At 33.4% G+C, this 20,121-nt stretch overlaps 1 protein-coding gene and 1 long non-coding RNA gene across 3 annotated transcripts; one reads left to right on the top strand and one right to left on the bottom strand.

The window, feature by feature from the left end:
- Positions 1-6,178: 6,178 nt before the first annotated feature.
- LOC121213942 (uncharacterized) lies at positions 6,179-12,472 on the bottom strand. 2 transcript variants are annotated; one of them, XR_005909513.1, is made up of 4 exons: positions 11,978-12,472; positions 11,749-11,887; positions 7,002-7,082; positions 6,179-6,571 (listed from the first exon to the last, which is right to left on the bottom strand). It is a non-coding gene; the product is annotated as an uncharacterized lncRNA (long non-coding RNA). The 2 variants fall into 2 exon arrangements; XR_005909512.1 differs by lacking the exon at positions 6,179-6,571 and having other exon boundaries at positions 6,908-7,082; positions 11,978-12,468.
- A 1,902-nt stretch (positions 12,473-14,374) lies between these two features.
- On the top strand, positions 14,375-19,262 carry LOC107921450 (putative multidrug resistance protein). Its single transcript, XM_016851298.2, has 7 exons — positions 14,375-14,867; positions 14,942-14,996; positions 15,067-15,251; positions 15,323-15,780; positions 15,882-16,422; positions 16,514-18,474; positions 18,545-19,262. The coding sequence occupies exons 1-7, from the start codon at positions 14,682-14,684 to the stop codon at positions 18,918-18,920; spliced, it is 3,762 nt and encodes a 1,253-aa protein (XP_016706787.1). The 5' UTR covers positions 14,375-14,681; the 3' UTR covers positions 18,921-19,262.
- The last annotated feature ends 859 nt before the right edge of the window (positions 19,263-20,121 follow it).

Raw genomic sequence — 20,121 nt, 5'->3', positions numbered from 1 at the left:
ATATGTGATTTCGTGTAAGGCCATGGCTGGGCTATTGGCATCAATACGAGATTACATGTAAGACCATATCTGAGATATGGCATTGTTACGATACTATGTGTACAAGATTCTCGAGTATCCTTTAGTATTCCAAATGGTTCAACGAGAAAATTGGATGAAACATGGTTATTAGTGATGGTACAATGAAAGCAAGGTATTCGTAACAGAAATCAATAAATAAGTGAAAGTTGAGAATGAAAGTACAATCGAGTTAAGCAAGACAGGTACGTACAGAACCTATGTGAAAATCGAATGAAAATGAATTGGTGAGTTCATACAGTATCATGTATATGAAATGAGAATTAAATTGTTTAAATATGTTGTATACCAAAATGTGCTCATTTGGCTATATGGAAGTATGAATTGAATGTTATATGAGAATTAAATTATTAAACTTGTGAAAGCTAAGGTTAGCTATGTAAGTGATTATGTGATTGAATTTCTGAGATCATATAAATTGTATTATATTTTATATAATTACTTAAAATGTGTTCAGTTGTTAATATGAGTTTATTAGCTGTACGAACTTACTAAGCTTTATAGCTTACTTTGTGTTATTTTTCTATGTTTATAGTGTTTCGAAGGCTCGCTCGGGTTGGAAGTCATCGGAGATCCCATCACACTATCCATTTATGGTTTCTGTACTTAAAATATTTGCAATTTTGGTTACGTGGCATGTATAGGCTAGTTTGTTTATTAAGTGTATAAGTGATTTTGGCTATTGGTGCTTATATGTTTGAAATGTATTGAACCATGATATTTGGCTTGCTTATAATGTGAGGTTTGATATGTAGATGGCTTTATAATTGGTATGTGATTGTGTTTATGTGATAAGCTTTAGTAAAGTTATTGATGCATTAGTAGAAGTGTCCAAATTGATATTCACGATTGATGAATAATGGTATTTATGTGTTTGTTTATATTGGTATTGAGAGGTTAGGTTGTAATTGAGATGATGAAAAAGGAATGGAGTATTTTAGGTCTAAAAGACACTGATTTACGTGCCTTGTTAAATTGGTTTAAATGATGATCGTTTGGTTAAATAATAAATCATATCAATTTGGTATGTTTGTGTTTAGGTAAAAGTTTATGTATGAATAAATGAAATGGTTGGATTGGTATGGCATGTTTGATGAAATTGTGGTTAATGTTTGATGCATGAATTCATAATGTTTAAGCTACCCATTGTGTATAAAAATGGTATATTTTGTGCTTGTGTAGGGTTGACCCTTTTGGGTGGCAAATTGGCCTTGCAAATGGCCTATATTCTTCCACCCGACTGTTCACACGGGCATGTGAAGTCTGTTACTTAGAAAATTCTTAAAGTTTTGAAAATTTTTATGTGTAACCAGTTTAGTCCCGAAAATTTTTATGTGATATGATGATACATGATCAATGTATATGAAATGGTTGTATAATTATATGAATTGTTCAGTAATTCCTCTTAACCCTAGTCCGGCGACGGATACGAGTTAGGGGTGTTACATCACAGACTTACTTTTTCAGAGAATTGCCTGAGCGAGACGCAACGGAAGATGGATCGTGCAAAAGGAGAGAACCAGGTTGAAGATTGACTGATGAAGGCATTTGGTTTTAGGAAGAGATAAAGGAAGTAAATGATGGTTTGTTGGTTTTTGGAAACTACTTCGTGGGGACTAGAACCATCGATATTAACAATGATGACATTTAGTAGGTGCTAGCTATGAATCAGACTGAGGCGTTTTCTTTATTTTGTTTTGTTTTATTTCTATTTTTGTTTTTTTGGTAGGCTTAGTTCAAAGCCCAAATGTTTAGTCTTGTTCTATGGGCTTCATTGTTTGTGGACCTGTTTGGTAGGCTTCTTTGGTGTTCTTTTATCATTTAATTATCAGTCTAATAATTTCAAAAAAAATTAAACGATAATTAATTTAAAATAATATTTATTATCAATAATTAATCAATATACTTAATTTTGTAGTTCAAACCAAAATAATCTATGTAAAAAATAAAAAAAAATTATTGATATGAATTTTTCTATTATTAATAATGTCGAAACCATTTTTAATATTTGAAAAAAAAAACGAGGATCGACTTTGAAAATAAAATGGGAGTTGCCACCGATCCTTTATTGAGGTGTGATCGGATCACCTTGAAAATAATTTTAGGTCTGCGAATTTTAAGAAAACAGGCTCGAGAGTCGGTTACGCACGAGGAAGGGTTAGCACCCTCGTGATGCCTAAAATTGGTACCGAATCGATTGCTTAATGTCTTAATGTCAAAATTTTGAAAAGACTTTAAAATACGATCCTTTAAAAAGAAAATTCAAAAAAAAAAGAATTGGATGATAAAACTCACTTATTTCGAGGGGATAAATTGCTACACTCAGTAAGTTAGAGTGCGACAGTTCAATCTTCGAAATTAGGTTTGTCCCTTTTTTAAAATTTAAAATTTCATACATTTTAAGAAGGATATCTGATTATTTGGGTCAAATGAGAAAATCAAAACCTAGTAAGTTAGGGCTCGATTTCACAAAATTCCTAAATATCGAATATTGCCTTTATTTTTATTTGTTAGAAAAATCCTCGTCTCGAGAAAACAACATGTCATATCCAATGCGTTAGGACACAACATGTCGAATTCCCGATAATGAGCTTTTTATTTATGTTTTAATGGTTTCATTGCAAAATAAATACTTGGCTATCTAAATTCGTTGTAAAGAATTGAAGCCCAGTAAATTAGGGAGCAATCCTCTCGAGAATCGTGAAAACCGAGCACTTTAAAAATTTATGAAAATAAAATGATTTGAATGCTTCAATGAAACACCATTTTAAAAAAAATGTAATATGATTGAATGTTGAAGTATGATGTACAAGAAAGTTGAATGAGCAATAGATAAATGCAAATAAGAATAGCAAAAATGATTTTAATCACATTATACAAATAATAATATCAAAACTCAAAATCTAAATAAACTTATCATCCATTTTGAAACGTACACTAAGACAAAAACAATATAATTAATATATTCTATATATAAGACTTTACAATAAATTATATACATGACTTCCAAATAGACTTAAGGAGAAAAATAACAACATTGAATAATAGCATTTAAAAATAAAAATTATTATACAAACATTTAGCATATAGATATACAAAAATGAACATTAAGATATAACCTAAAACAAAACATTAAAATATATACAAATTATATCAAATTCTTATAGAAATATATATATTAGTAAATAATGAATCAAATAATAACATGTTAAGTTTGAAAATAAAAGTATGTAATGGACTAAAAAAATAATGCATGATAAACTTAAAACAAGTTAATGATGATTTTAAAAAAAATAACAGCATACTACATCTTAAAATTATATTAATAATAGGTTTAAAAGTAATGTCAAACTAAATATTAAAATAGGCCGTAAATAAATATATTAAAATAAGTACTAGTGCGATTTAAAATTATGCTATTAAAGACCAAGCTAAAATTAAGACATAATCTAAAATATAAAGAAGAAATAAGAGTAATAATAATAATAATAATAATAACCGAATGACTGATTTTGAAATCAAAATTGAAATTTGAGAGCCAATTCAAAATGAATACAAAGATGCGAACCCCATTGAACAGCGCATAATAGTGAGGGATCAAAAGGGAAATTAATCCCTGCTCTCCCAAAATGTCGTGTTCCAATAGGGATCGAATTGCAATCAGCAGAAAATTGTATGACCAAAATTAAAGTAACAAAAAAAACTAGATTGAACTACGATACAAAAGCAAAAGGACTTGATGCGCAAATATCCCTCCCCCGCCAAAACGCGCGGATCTAGCCGCATTTGGGTCGGGTCATCAGGTTAATGGCCGCTAAACGGCGTCGTTTTGACGCTAGGGACCCTAGCTCAAAACGGCGTCGTGTTATACTATTATTTAAACAAAATTTTCTAAAAAAAAAACATTAGCAGCTTAGTTTTAAAAAAAATTGCTTCTTGTTTTCTCTGCTAGGGTTCCATCCTATTCTTTTTACGCCGCCCCTCCGCCTTGATTCCACCGTGAATGGTGGTCGAAGCTTCACCCTCTAGGGCTTTTTGGCTCCTTTTTGCGTGGACTCGAAGGCGTCGCAAGGTAAAACCCCTTCTCTTCTCTTTATTTTTCACTCGATTAATAGAACAGAAAATGAAAAGTCTAGAGAAAAAAAACGGAAGAAAGAAAAAAAGGGAATCGAGTCACCTTTCGAAAAACTCTCTGTTCTTCTCTTCTTTTTTTGTATCTTGATATTGTGTGAAAAAATGGTCCTTTTACATTGTTTTCTCCCTTTTTGCTATTACTTTTTTCCTATTGCCTATTTTCTTTGCTGTGTTTTCTGTTATTGTCTGTTGCTGTGTGTTTGTTGCGGGTTGTTGCAGGTGTGGCTGTACGGAGGTGCGGACGTGGTACGTCCGTGGGGAGAGGCGTGCTCTTTCAAAGGTGACAGAGGTGACAGAGGCTAGGGTAGGAGCGGCGGCTAGCTAGGGTTTGCTCTTGGCTGAAAACTAGTTTAGGTTTTGGGCCATTCGGGCTTTAGAGTTTTAATTCTTATTGAGCCGTTCGGGCCATTGTAATTTTGGGTTTAAATTTTCTGTAAATGGACTGTTTTTGTTTTTATCATTTGGGTTTGTTTTGCTAGTATCGGCCCGGGCAAAAATGAGCTCTTACAAATAATTAATTGATATTACTTATTTTAGTACATTGAATTCAATTTCAATTCAACTATATATTCAAATTAATAAAAAATCTATTATTTTAAAAAAAATTAAACTTATTTTTTTTAATGTTAGCTTAGTAATATAAAGAAAACAATAAAGAACATTCTTGTCGGTTCAAAAACTTTCTCCAAATTCGTACTTTTATATATATACTAGTTCTAATGTCACATGCCTTGCAAGTGGTTTTACAAATTTAATATTTAACCAAACTTTTAAATATTTTATTTTTAATTGAAATAATTACCATAAAATGATATTTCTTATTTGAATTATGGAATATTATTAAGATATATTAGCCTATCAAATCAAATATTATAATAGAAAATTTTCAAATCGTAATTGAAGCATTTTAACTTATTTAACATACAATATAGTTTTATTTTATGTAATCAATGCAAAGTAACATTATTCAAAACAATAACTAATTAAATATAATATAAATTAAGTGATAATTAATACATTTAGAATTCTATTCAAGTAATAAATCTATTTTACATTAACAAAATTAACGCAACTTCTTTTTCATGTCAAAATTTTTAATTAATAACTATAATTTAAATTATAATTATAATTATCACAATTTTTTCCTTATATTTTATGCTTAGAGTTTCCTTCAAGTAACAACTCTATTTTAAAATTAGCTCAACAAAAAGACTAACAATCGGGATAAGGTCTACTGCATAGCATGTTTTTTTTTCTTTTTCATAATAGGGTTTTGGGCAGTTGGGGCTCTTTGCAATTTAGATATGTTTTGAGCTTTCAAGGGATATGGAAGAGGAATTGGCGAATTTTAACATCTCAAATGATGAAGATGAGATTTTACAAGGCCAACTGTAACACCCCTAAGCCATCTCTGTTGCCAGATTAGGGTTACGGAGTACTACCGTACAATCGGAAACATTTGAACATTATATCATTCACTAATTTAATCAAATCATAAATCATTCATAGTACATGCATACTATACATGCATACTGTCCCAAAATCGAGCCCTCAATTCCCTAAAAATAGTTTAGAAGCAATTGAAGACTAATTTTAAACAAATCAGAAAATTTGGGAAAAAGTAGCAAAATTTGAAAACAGGAATCACACAGCCATTTGGAATTACCCTAGGCTGCGTAACTTTTGAACAAGGGACACATGGTTGTGTCCCAGCCCGTGTCCTTACCCATGTAACTCACTGAGTAGGGTCACACGACCGTGTCACATGTGACACGGCCGTGTGAATCCAAAATTTACCTAAAATCAAACCATTTCCTACCTAATTCAAGTACACATTCAAAGGTTTCAAGCATCATTCAAACATGCATAAACATGACATTTCAAAATATCCTAAATCACCTAACCAATATGTCATTCAAAGGCACCACAAATATACCAAAACTAGTCAACAATTCCTTATTTCAAACATTATATATCTTAGTTCAATTACCTACCAAAACATATCACAATGGACCATTACATGAAACCATAAAAAAAAGACCATTTCCAATTCATCATTTACATACTAAAAAGCCATATATACAATTACTTAAGGATGGTCAATATGACCTAACTTTAAACAAGCATTAAAAGCTCATCAAGTTCAAACTTAAAACTTCACAAGTATGATCATATCAATTCACCATTTACACATTCACAAAATATCATAATACTAAAGACTCCTCCTATTACATGCCACTTTAAACCAACTTCAAAAAAGTACAAAATGACTACCAAGGTATAGATGATAGTGTGTGTGAACTGATGATAGTGTGTGAGCTTCCAAGCCAATCCAATCGATGCAACGATTCCAAAAGTCCTAAAAAATCAAATTAAGCGAATAAGCCTACTTATTTACTATAATTTTCCAAATTCCCAAGGGACGTTACATTTATTACACCAGCAATAAGTCTGAATAACACCGGCACTAAGCCTGCTAGGCACTAAGCCTGAATAACACTGAAACTAAACCTACTAGGCACAAAGCTTGAATAACACCAACACTAAGCCTGCTAGGCACTAAGCCTGAATAACACCGGCACTAAGCCTACTAGGCACAAAGCCTGAATAACAGTGACACTAAGCCTGCTAGGCACTAAGCCTGAATAACACCGACACTAAGCCTGCTAGGCACAAAGCCTGAATAATAGTACAATTCAACGTTTAAATATCAATACATAACAAAATTTAAATATTAAATCACTAATAAGAAATTGAAGTCAACTATACATAACATAAAACGAACTTACAGGACTGGTTTACAGTAATCGCAAAAGCACAGAACTACTCCACAATCTTTTCTTTTCCACAATTGTCAACACGCTCGTGATCTAAAACAATAGTGTCATTTAATTAATGAAATCAACAGCCAAAATTAATCATTCTATACAATTTAGTCTTTTATTAACATTTTACAAAATTTCCCTCAACTTTTCATCTTTATTCAATTTAATCCTTAAGCCCCAAACATGCAATTTACCCATTTCTTTTACACAAAAATCTAGTTGATTCTTCCATGGCCTTGTACCAGCCCCTACTTACATTTATTTCCTTTCAAGTATAAAAAATTTCATCATTTTATTAATCTAGTGCTTAAACCTTAAAATCATCAAAAACTACTTTACAAAATAGTCTAATCTAACAACAAAACTTAGAAATCTTTCAAAAGTTTCAAGAAAAGCACTCAACTCAACAATGGCACAATCACATAGTTTGACATTTTCACAAATTAATCCTCGAGCATGCTAGATTAAGCTAATATGAGTCTAAAAATATAAAAATTACTAAAAACAGGCATCAATACACTTACCAAATCAAAGCTTCAATCAAAAGTATGAAAACTCTATTTTCTTTCTTCTATTGTCGTGGAGAAGAAAATGAAAAAGAATGGCATTTTTAATTTTATTTTCTTTGGTTTAATATATATGCTTTGGTAATTTTGTAAATATTATAACTTTCTTAATTAAACCTTAATTAATACTAGATTAAGCCTAATTAAACCATTTCCACTCATGCAAAACATCATTCCATTCCAGTAACTAGAATTCATGGTTTAATTATCCTTTTAATCCTTTTAATTTTACCATTCAACTTTTATAATTTTTACGATTTAGTCCTTTTACTTATGAAACCATTTAAATGATAAAATTTCTCAACCAAAATATAATATTACACTAATGACCTCATAAATATTTTAAACTAATAAATATTTACAAACTGGCACGTCAAATTTGTGGTCCTGAAACCACGTTTATCGTCACCACTAAAAAATAGGTTGTTACACTAATGGATTGAATATGTGCGCGAGGAAGACTATAGGATGAGTCTGGTAGGGAGAGTTTTAATAAATAGTGTGGTTCACTTCCCATCAATGAGAAACACTCTAGCAGATCTGTGGCATTCGGTAGGAGGAGTATCTATAACTAATATTTGGGAGAAAATGAGTCTATTTCAGTTCTACCATGAGATAGATCTAAAGAGGGTTCTTCAGGGTACACCTTGGTTCTTTAATAGGCATCTAATACTATTCCATTGATTAGAACAGGGGGAAGGTCCATTGCAAGTTCCGTTTTTCTTTACGAAGTTTTGGGTTCAAGTTTACAATTTATTGAAGGGATTTATCTCTAAAAGAATAGTGTGTCAATTTGGTAACTTCATTGGAGAGTTTGTAGAATATGATGCTGCTTTGGTAACTAGGGGCTTTAAAAAGTACATGTGAATCAGATTCAAATTAGATGTTCGATGGCCTCTGAAAAGGAAAAGGCGAATAACCTTTGACCAAAATCATTCGACTTATGCATTGTTCCAATATGAAAAAATCACACTTGTTTACTTCTTTTGTGGGAAAATAGAACATGGCAGAATTGAGCAAAAGAGGACTTCTTGATGGGTAAGGAATTTGTAAACTGAAGTTCTGTGAACACTGCGATTTTAGGAAGCAAAAGAGAGTTTGATTCACCAGAGGAATCCATAACACGAAGGGAACATTGAAGTATATTCAGTCTGATCTGTGGGGGTCATCCAAGTACCTTCGAGATGTGGAGTTAATTATATGATAACTTTTATTAATGATTTTTTTAGAAAAGTTTGGGCGTTCTTCCTGAAGCAGAAATACGATGTGTTTTTCGCATTTAAGTCTTGGAAAACTATGATTGAAAACAGACGAAAAAAAATAAAATACCTCCACACAGACAATGGCTTAGAGTTATATTCTGATGAGTTTAATAAACTGTGTAAGTCAAAAAGGATCGTGAGACACTTGACAGTTCGCCATACTCCACAGTAAAATGGTATTGTAGATCGAATGAACAGAACGATCATGGAAAAGGTTCGATGTATGTTGTCAAATTCCAACTTACCAAAGTCGTTTTGGGCTGAAGCAGCCTCTACTGCATATTTTTTATCAATCGATCTCCATTCGTTGCCATTGAGAAAAAGACTCCACAAGAGGTATGGTCTAGTAAACCTACTAACTATTCTAATTTAAAGATCTTTGGGTATCCTACGTATGCTCATGTTGATAATGAAAAATTGGAACCGAGATCCATTAAATGTGTTTTTCTTGGTTATAAAGTTGGTGTAAAAGGGTATAAGTTATAGTGTCCTGAAAATAGAAAAGTTGTGATTAGCAGATTTGTTGTTTTTGATGAAACTGCTATGCTACCTAACTTATCTCTTAAAGACTCTTCCAATAAAGAAAATAAAAAGCAGGTGAAGCATCAGATTAATCCAGAATCTACAAGAGAGTCGACTCCTTAAGCCAGTACAAAAATTCAAAATAGAGTTGCTTCTTCACCACAATACTCTATCGCCAAAAATAGAACTAGAAGAGAAATTAAACCTCCAAAGAAGTATGCAGAGGCTAATCTAGTTGCTTATACTTTAAAGGTAATTGAAGATATAGATGCAAACCAAGAGTCATCTAATTATTCTGATACGGTTAGCTGATAAGACTCAGAAAAGTGGATGTTTTCTATGCAAGAAGAGATGGAATCACTCCACAAAAACAAAACATGGGGTATTGTGAAACTTCCTAAAGGTAAAAAGGTTGTTTGTTGTAAATGAGTGTTTAAAAAGAAAGAAGGGACTCTAGGATTTGAAGAACCCAGATATAAAGTAAGGCTTGTTGCAAAGGGTTACAATCAAATTTCAAGAGTGGATTTCACAGATATGTTCTCCTCGATTGTGAAGCATAGTTCGATTCGAGCTTTTCTTGGTATTGTGGCCATGCATGATTTGGAGCTTGAACAGTTAGATGTAAAAACTGTATTTTTGTATGGAGAACTTGAGGAGGATATTTACATGCAACAACCAGAGGGTTTTACAGCCTTAAAAAAAGAGGATTATGTTTGCTTGCTGAAAAAGTCCCTTTACGGTTTGAAACAGTCACCAAGACAGTGGTACAAGAGGTTTGATTCCTTTATGACTTCTCATGATTTCAAAAGAAGTAGCTTTGACAGTTGTGTTTACTTTAAGAAAATAGTGATGGTTCTTTTGTGTATCTAATCATTTATGTTGATAGCAGTGAAAGATAAATGAGAGATAAGAAAGGTCAAACCCAACTAAGTGAAGAATTTGAGATGAAAGATTTGAGACCAGCAAAGAAGATACTTGGTATGGAGATTCTCAGAGATAAAAAAGTAAGTAAATTGTACCTAAGTCAGAAGGGGTACATTGAGAAAGTTCTTTGCAGATTCAGTATGCAGAATGCTAAGCCTGTTAGTACTCCTTTAGCAGCCCATTTCAGGCTTTCATCGGCTTTATCTCCACAATCAGATGATGAGATTGAGTACATGTCACATGTTCCATACTCTAGTGTAGTGGGATCTCTCATGTATGTTATGGTTTGTTCACGTCTAGATTTATCATATGCAGTCAGTGCAGTTAGCAAATACATGGCAAATCACGGTAAAGAACATTGGAAAGCAATTCAATGGATTTTAAAATACTTACAAGGTCCTACTGATATTTGCTTACAGTTTGGAAGAACTAGAGATGGAGTCATTGAGTATGTTGATGTTGATTTTGCTGGAGACATTGATAGAAAAAGATCTCTCACAGGTTATGTCTTTAAAATAGGAGGTTGTGCAATCAGTTGGAAAGCCACTTTGCAAACTACAGTTACTTTGTCTACCATTAAAACTGAGCACATGGCGATTACTGGGGCCTGTAAAGAAGCCATTTGGTTGAAGGGACTCTTTAGCGAACTCAATGAAGACCTTCAAATCAATACAATATTTTATGATAGTCAGTGTGCCATCTTCCTTGCAAAAGATCAAATGTTTCATGAGAGAACAAAACACGTTGATGTTCGGTATCATTTTGTTCATGATATTATTGCTCGTGGTGATATTGTTGTGAGCAAAATTAATACTCATGAAAATCCTGTAGATATGATGACTAAGTCACTTCCTATAACCAAGTTTGAGCATTGCTTAGACTTGGTTGGTGTTCATTGTTGAAGTTAAACCCTTAAGGAGTTTTATGGAAGAGGTGGAAAACTTGTTCGTTGAGAGTTTGCGATAAAGAACTTGTTCATTGAGAATTCGTGTTAAGGTGGAAATTGTTAAAATTAAGTGACCCGAATCCTTATTTAAATAAAATACATTGGTAAAATAAAATAAAATTAAAATCCATATAGAACTACACTTCTTTTATTTTATTTTAGAATAAGGTTTTTTAAGCCTTATTAAGCTCCATCTATTTGATATTGATTAGAATAAGGTGTTTCAATCTTACTACACTCCTATTAGAATATGGTTTTACAAGCCTATAAATAGACATAGTCTACTCCTCTTGTAATTATTCGAATTCGACATAGTGAATTATCTTCTTCTCTGCCCGTGGTTTTTTTCCCGAAAGGGTTTCCACGTAAAATCTGTGTGTTCTTTATTTTTCTCTCTTTCTCTTTGCGATAAATTGTCATTACCGACATTCTATTTTTTTACAATTCTTATAAAAAATAGAGAAGGGCTTATTTTAGCCGCGTGTACTTACCCGAATGAGAACATGATGGATTCGACAGTGGTAGAAATACGAACATGTGTACAAGCCCTGATTTTTGCGAAGGCTTTGGGATTTTGGAAAGTTATGGTGGAAGGAGATGCGTTAACTATCATTAAGAAGGTGAATTACTCTGAGAAGGATAAATATACTATTAGTGCCTTAACAAAAGAATGTAAAGAAAGGGTCAGTAGATTCGAAGCAGTAGATTTTGGATATGTACCTCGACAAGCGAATGAAGCAACCTATGGTCTAGCAGATGAGGGAAGACGATACGAATCCTCTATGTACTAAATTGAGGAGGCTCCGGCGAGAGTGGAAGAGTTGGTAGATCTAGACAAACCGTTGTTAAATAGGAAAGAGGAGGGGATAAATGACTGAGAATGGAGGAAATGAGAATATGAGGACTCCGGGGAACTCAAGCCGACAAAGGAGGGAAAGATCTAGAAACATCGTCAAATATATTGCTGAAGGAGGTTGGGAAGGATCTGCTCTTGTTTAGCACTGACGAAGATTCAGAGATGAGAGGAGGAGAGAAAGCTAGGGAGTTTTACCCACAGTTTTATGATTTTTTTTATTTGTTTTATTTTAATTTTATTTTGTTGATTTTGGACTGTTAGTGTCTGTTCATTTTTTTTTAGTACGTTTTTTTTTTCTTTGATGCACCAACCAAATTGACTAATAGGAGGATAGCAAATGTATAGTTGGATGGATGGTGGAGAAATGTAATTGAGTCTTTCCACTTAATGGAGCATCAGAATTTTAATTTAAAAAAAATTAGCTCAAATTTTTAACTAAATATTGTAATTTGAAGTATAATTATTTTTAATGTGTGATTATCACAACTTCTACTAAATTATAAATATTTTCAAATGTATAATTATCACTACTTCTATTTTACTTTAACATTTTTTTAAATGTGATTTTAATAATATGATGAAAAATAAAAGAAATTTTCGTCAGTTCAAAAGTTTTTCTAAACTCATGCTTTTATATATATATTGGTTCCCGTATCACGTGTTGCATGTGATTTTACGTATTTATTTTATAAAATTACTTTTAATCAGGTCACATGCTTTTGTATGTATTTCATATATTTTTGTATTATTTATATTTGTGTTGAATTGATTTGATTTGATAAAATTAGTATTTATAAAAAATATATTTAATTTAATTATAAAATATTTTTTAGTGGGGGTTACATATAAATTAAGAAGAAATAAATAAATTTATACATTATAGACTAGAATATCAATATACCGATACTATCTGTTAAATACATAATGTTAATTTCACACATTTAATTTTTATTAATTATTAACATATTATATATAAAATTTAATTAAATTCACATTAGTATATTATTCAATATTTAATTAACATTACTTTTATTATTATTATATGATAATACTAATTAAATATTATTTTAATGTCAACTTAGTAATATAATTAATAATAAAGTATATTTTATGAGTTCAAAAGTTTTTCTAAACTCATGTTTCTCTATATATATTATATATTGTATTGTATTTATATTTATATTTATATTTAAATATATATTGATTGATTTAGTTAATTTATTTAAATTATTATATACAACATTATTTTTTGAAACTTCATTTTTTTTCCCAAAGTAATCATTCATATATTTTATAGCAGATCTTACTAATAAAAAAATTGTATATGGATTCGATTACCGTTATTAAATAATTGAGAAGACAATGATATATGTGTGAAATTTTAATATTGTGAAACAAAATTAACGACAAATTAAGCAGCATCCAGAAAATGGAGACATAAAAGAGAAACAAAGATGGAATCTAATGGGAGGAAAAAATCATATATATGAGATGTATCGGTGGTAAACGGGACAAGCAGGTGAGATTAACAAGTCTCTACCTTGAGTTTTTTATATTTTAACATTTTTGGTGGATAAATTTATAAGGCAACAATTATCGTTATTTTAGATTCAACCAAACTCTTATACGTCATGATAAAATCTCTATTATTTTCATTGATATTACATTAAATACAAATCCGTTTTGTTTATTTAATGACAATTAGGACTTAGTTAATAAGATGATAATCAATTGAGTTTGTGAGTTAATTAGACTTTAGGTTGTGAATTTAGTATCTGTACTTTAATTTGATCATTTTTAATCTCTATACTTTTTAAATTTTGAAATTTTAGTTCTAACCAAATGGTAGCAGTTGGATCTGTTTGATTAAACCATGCTATTAGTTCTTTATTATACTTAAAAGTTATAGATTTAGTCTAAGCTCTCCAATTAAATTATTCTTAGTCGCTATATTTTTTCAATTTCAAAATTTCAGTTTTAATGCAAAGGACATTTTTTAAATCTATTAATTAATTTTTTGTAAGTAATATGTGAAAATAACAAGCTAACATAGCATTACAATCATGTGACCAAGGCTAAAATTTTCAAATTCTAAAAGTACAAGGATTGAAAATGATCAAATTAAAGTACATGTACTAAATCAACAATTTACATAAAGTAAAGGATCTAATACCAAAATTTAATGTAAGAGTAATAATTAAGTCCTGAAATAACAAGCAAACGACATATGTAGAGAAAATGGTTGAAAGAGCGTTAACTTTATGTGTCCATGGCATCCGAAATACTAGATTCTCCCTTTAAACAGGGTTTCCAATATCAAAAGTGTAAATTACGAGGGCAGTAAAGCAATCGACGAGGATTTTCCTAGTACAAGAAACTCCCAAATAAATCAACTGTCAGAGTTCCTTTCTATGTTGGAATTTTTGAAACCAACAATCCTTTTACAGCAAACAAAGCAAGGGTTAACTAGTGCCGACTTAATTTAATTAAAACATGATGATAAATAAACCTTCCATCTGAAGCTATAAGTTGAGTTCACCTATCTACAAAGATCAAAAATCAAGTGTTATGGCCAACAACGGTGGTGGGCTGTTCCGGTATGCTGATGGGGTAGACAAAGTGCTGTTGTTTTTGGGAACTTTGGGTAGCATTGGAGATGGAATGATGTCCCCTGTTAACATGTACATACTCAGCGGTGCACTGAACGATTATGGATCCTCTCATCAGTCTTTCTCTAATCAAATAGTCGACAAGGTACACACACTATGCACTTAAAACAACCTTAAATCTTATACTGTATTAACAACACCGTTTCGTTTGATTTACAGTATGCACTTAGGCTACTTTATTCTGCAATTGGAGTGGGAATATCTGCTTTCATCGGTATGTGCAAATGTAATTTCCAAGTTAAAATCAATGTTTCATTTTAACTGCTTATATGTTTATATTCCAGAGGGAGTTTGTTGGACAAGAAGTGCAGAGAGGCAGGCATCTCGCATGAGAATTGAATACTTAAAATCAGTTCTCAGGCAACAAGTTGGTTTCTTCGAGGATCTAACGGATTCTTCCTCAACATTCCAGGTCATCTCTACTGTCACTTCCGATGCTCATTCGATCCAAGATACCATTGCCGACAAGGTTTGCGAGATTGCCTTCTCAGCTCTTGAAAGTTGCATGTTTCATCTCATAATGGTTTTGTATTGTTTCAGATACCAAACTGCCTGGCCCACCTCACATCATTCATCTTAAGCCTTGTGGTAGCCTTCAAACTTTCATGGCGACTAACATTGGCTGCTTTACCATTCGCACTGATGTTCATTACCCCGGGACTCGGATTTGGTAAGGCACTGATGAGTATAGGAGCAGAGATGAAGGCTGCTTACGGTAATGCAGGTGGGATTGCGGAGCAAGCAATCTCCTCGATTCGAACAGTTTATTCGTATGTTGCTGAGCGCGAAACGCTGGAAAACTTCAGCAATGCTCTTCAGAAAAGTATGGAGCTAGGGATGAAGCAGGGTTTTACTAAAGGATTGCTGATCGGAAGTATGGGAATCATTTATGCAGCATGGGCTTTTCAAGCTTGGGTTGGTGGTGTTCTTGTGACTGAAAAAGGAGAAAACGGCGGTGATGTTTTCGTCGCCGGGATCTGTATCATCTTGGGAGGATTGTGAGTTTCATTCTATGATATTGCCCTTTTTTCTTTTTCCTGTTTCAACAACATTAATTCTCAAGATTTCTTGTCTGCTTTCATGTTGAACATTAATTCAGGTCTGTTATGAGTGCACTTCCAAATCTATCATTCATTTCAGAGGCAAGACATTCTGCCTCGAAGATTTTCGAGATGATCGATCGAAATCCGAATATACACTCAGAAAACGGAAAGGAAAAACTCTTATCACACGTGAGAGGAGAAGTTGAATTTAAAGAAGTAGATTTCAGTTATCCATCAAGGCCAGAAACCCTTGTTCTGCATGGATTCAATCTTAAAGTGCAAGCAGGAAAGATGGTAGGCCTCGTTGGAGGGAGTGGTTCAGGCAAGTCCACAGCCATTTCTTTGCTTGAAAGATTTTATGACCCTGTCAATGGAGATATTCTCCTGGATGGACACAACATAAAGAAGCTTCAGCTTAAATGGTTGAGATCCCAAATGGGACTGGTTAATCAAGAACCAATTCTCTTTGCAACATCCATAAAAGAAAACATTCTCTTTGGCAAGGAAGATGCGTCAATGGAGCTTGTCATTAAGGCAGCAAAGGCCGCGAGTGCACATGATTTCATTGTGAAGTTGCCCAATGGATATGAAACTCAAGTAAGTCCCAGTATCCTTTAATTGATATATATATATATGGTTTTAGAATATTCTTGTTTTGCTGAGTTAATGGGTTACCGCTGCAAATCAGGTAGGAGAATTGGGGCTTCAGTTATCAGGAGGGCAAAAGCAACGGGTCGCCATCGCAAGGGCTTTGATCCGTGACCCCAAGATCCTTCTTCTTGATGAAGCAACGAGCGCATTGGATGCACAATCTGAAAAGATAGTGCAAGAAGCCTTGGATCATGCCTCACATGGAAGAACTACCATTATTGTTGCACATCGCCTTTCCACAATCCGTAAAGTGGATTTGATAGCGGTTGTTCAATCAGGAAGAGTTATCGAATCCGGTTCTCACGATGAACTTATCCAAATGAACAATGGAGCAGGAGGGGCCTATAAGAAAATGGTCCAGTTGCAGCGAACAGAAACACAAAATGAAGAATCTAATGGTCTGTTTCATCTAACAGAAGCTAGACACAACCTTATGAATCGAACTCCGGGGACTCCAGTAAGTGTGAGATCTAGCTATCAAAGCAGCCCTGCATATCCTCTTAGCCCAACATATGCTTTCAGTCCAGTAATTTCCTACACTATTGCGAGCTCGGTCGAAATGCATCTGAACGAAAACCGAAATGACAAGAACATAAACAAGTCTTCACTCTCAGGGTGGCGTTTGCTTCAGATGAATGCACCTGAGTGGAAGAGAACCTTAATGGGGTGTTTTGGAGCCGTTAGCAGCGGAGCAATTCAACCAATCTATGCCTATTGCATGGGAACAGTTGCCTCCGTCTACTTTCTCGAAGATAGTTCCAAGCTGAAATCAGAAATCAGATTGTACAGCTTGATTTTCTTGGGACTAGCAGTTGCAAGTTTCTTTGCTAATCTCCTGCAACATTACAATTTTGCAATCATGGGGGAACGGTTAGTGAAAAGGGTTCGAGAAAAAACACTTGCAAAAGTGCTGACCTTCGAGATTGGGTGGTTTGATGAAGATGAAAACTCAAGTGCCGCCATTTGTGCACGGTTATCTACTGAAGCCAGCACATTTCGGTCATTCATTGCAGATCGTATGTCATTGCTGGTTCAGGTTTTCTTCAGTGCTTCGTTAGCCTTTCTGTTTTCTTTGATTGTTACATGGAGGATTGCCATTGTTATGATTGCCTTTCAGCCATTACTCATTGGGAGCTTCTACTCCAGAAGTGTTCTAATGAGAAGTATGTCTGAGAAAGCCCAAAAAGCACAAAATGAAGGAAGCCAGTTAGCAAGTGAAGCCATTGTTAACCATAGAACTATTACTGCATTTTCTTCTCAGAAAAAGATATTAAATCTCTTTGTAGAAACAATGAGAGGGCCCCGACAACAAAGCATCAAACAAGGCTACATTTCTGGGTTTGGTCTGTTTAGCTCTCAATTCCTCACAACAGCCTCCATATCACTAACATTCTGGTATGGGGGAAGACTGATAACTCAAGGATTGGTGACCCCAAAGCATCTCTTCCAAACATTCTTCATATTGATGAGCACAGGTAAAAACATTGCTGACACAGGAAGTATGACTTCGGATTTGGCTAAAGGTGGCGGTGCCATAAAAAGAATATTTGCAATTCTGGACCGGAGGAGTGAGATTGAACCTCATGAAGATGGTAAAGGGATTGAAGTGGAGGAAAGTAATAAGGGGGAGATTGAATTGAAGGGTGTATTCTTTGCTTACCCTGCAAGGCCTAACCAGATGATCTTCAGAGGCCTGTGTCTCAAAATTAAAGCAGGCAAAACGCTGGCACTTGTGGGGCAAAGTGGATCCGGGAAATCCACCATTATTGGGTTGATTGAAAGATTTTATGACCCACAAAGTGGATCCATATTCATAGATGGTTACGATATCAAGAGCTACAACTTGAGGAATTTGAGGTCACAGATTGCATTAGTGAGTCAAGAGCCCACTCTTTTTGCAGGCACCATCCGACAGAACATTGCCTATGGAAAAGTGGAAGCCAAAGAAGCTGAAATCAGGAAAGCTGCCATCCTAGCCAATGCTCATGAATTTATAAGGTAACTATCGATCACTATTTAGATTAACATCAAATAACTATGAATATCATTTACAAGCATGTGTTTGCAGTTCCATGAAAGATGGATACGAGACTTATTGTGGTGAAAGAGGAATAAAGCTATCGGGAGGGCAGAAGCAAAGGATAGCATTGGCTCGAGCCATACTAAAGAACCCAATGATCCTGCTCTTAGACGAGGCAACCAGTGCACTTGATAGTGAGTCAGAGAGTCTAGTCCAAAAAGCATTAGAGAAGATGATGGTTCGAAGAACAAGTGTAGTTGTGGCTCATAGATTCTCAACCATAGAAAAGGCAGATTCAATAGCTGTGATAAAGAATGGGAAAGTGGTTGAGCAGGGATCCCATTCCAGTCTGCTAGGTATTGGTCGGGCAGGGGCTTACTACTCTCTAATCAACCTTCAAACTGGTCACTCTCCCTACCGATGAACCATTGCTGAATGGGAATTGCTTTCTTTCTTATCGTCTTTATAGTGTTTAACATGAAATGAATGGTTGCTGAAAGTTGATAAATTGTTATAGTTAATATGAGAAATCGGTTTATTGTGTGGAAACCCCAAATTCTCAAAACGACGTAACACTTCTACATCGAAAGAATTAAACCCATGGTGAAGAAAACGGCTTTAATTAAGTTCTTAACAGCCAAGAGGAAGCCGTATCTGCAATGTTGCACTCCTACATATCCAGAAACACGAGAATTAGCTAGGATATATACGATGGCGAAGATACGGAGCCAGCGCCTAAATACTGTTTGAATAAAGTTTAAAATATACCATAAGTACCTATAGTTTTTACAAACTTGGAATTTAGTCTCTATTCTTTTATAACTAGTCTCTCTATTTTTCCAAAAAAAAAATGTGAAATTTAAGTTTATTATAACGTTATATTTTTTGTTACATTGCTACCAACCAAGTGAGCATTTTTTTATTTCAAAATGTCACACTAACAAATTTAACAATGTTAATAATTGGATCTAAATTTTGAAATCTATAAAGTAAAGGAACTAAAAATAAAAATGCAGGGACTAATTTCAAATTTGTGAACAGTATGGGGACCTATGAAATATTTTAACCTTGAATAAATGTGTAACGATCCAATTTTTAATTGTGTCGAAAAATATGGTTTCGGAATCTCATTTACGTAAATTGGGTAAGTAAAGGTAAAAAGAGGGTATTTACGGAGTTATTATGAAAATATATTGAAGATCAGTTAAGTAATTTAACCAAGAAAATAGTTAATTAAAGCTTAGTGACTAAATTGTAAAACTTCAATCGCTATTGAATTTTAATTAAGAAAATACTTGAAGACCTAAATGGCAATTATCTGAAGGATTAAAATGGTTACTAAACCAATATTCTTTTAAAGTTAGCGGATGATGATGGTTGTCCACTTTGTTTAAATTAAAATTGAATTAGCTGACGTTGTCAAAATTCAAGTTATTACACGGATTCTTCTAATCCACAAGACTGCCAGGAAATTAAATCGTGGAAATTGCTTTTCGGGGTTATTCGCTAGGTAAGAATTAATCATCGGGTTGTTCCCGCGCTTAATTTACAATTAAAGTCTAATCACTATAGTCAACTTATCTAAGCAAGAAGACATCCATAGTCCATGTTCAATTTAGAATCTG

This window comes from Gossypium hirsutum, chromosome D01, assembly GCF_007990345.1.
Source record: "Gossypium hirsutum isolate 1008001.06 chromosome D01, Gossypium_hirsutum_v2.1, whole genome shotgun sequence".
Classification (NCBI taxonomy): domain Eukaryota; kingdom Viridiplantae; phylum Streptophyta; class Magnoliopsida; order Malvales; family Malvaceae; genus Gossypium; species Gossypium hirsutum.
Note: the sequence above shows the minus strand (reverse complement) of the source record. Positions and strands in the feature narration are given on the sequence as shown.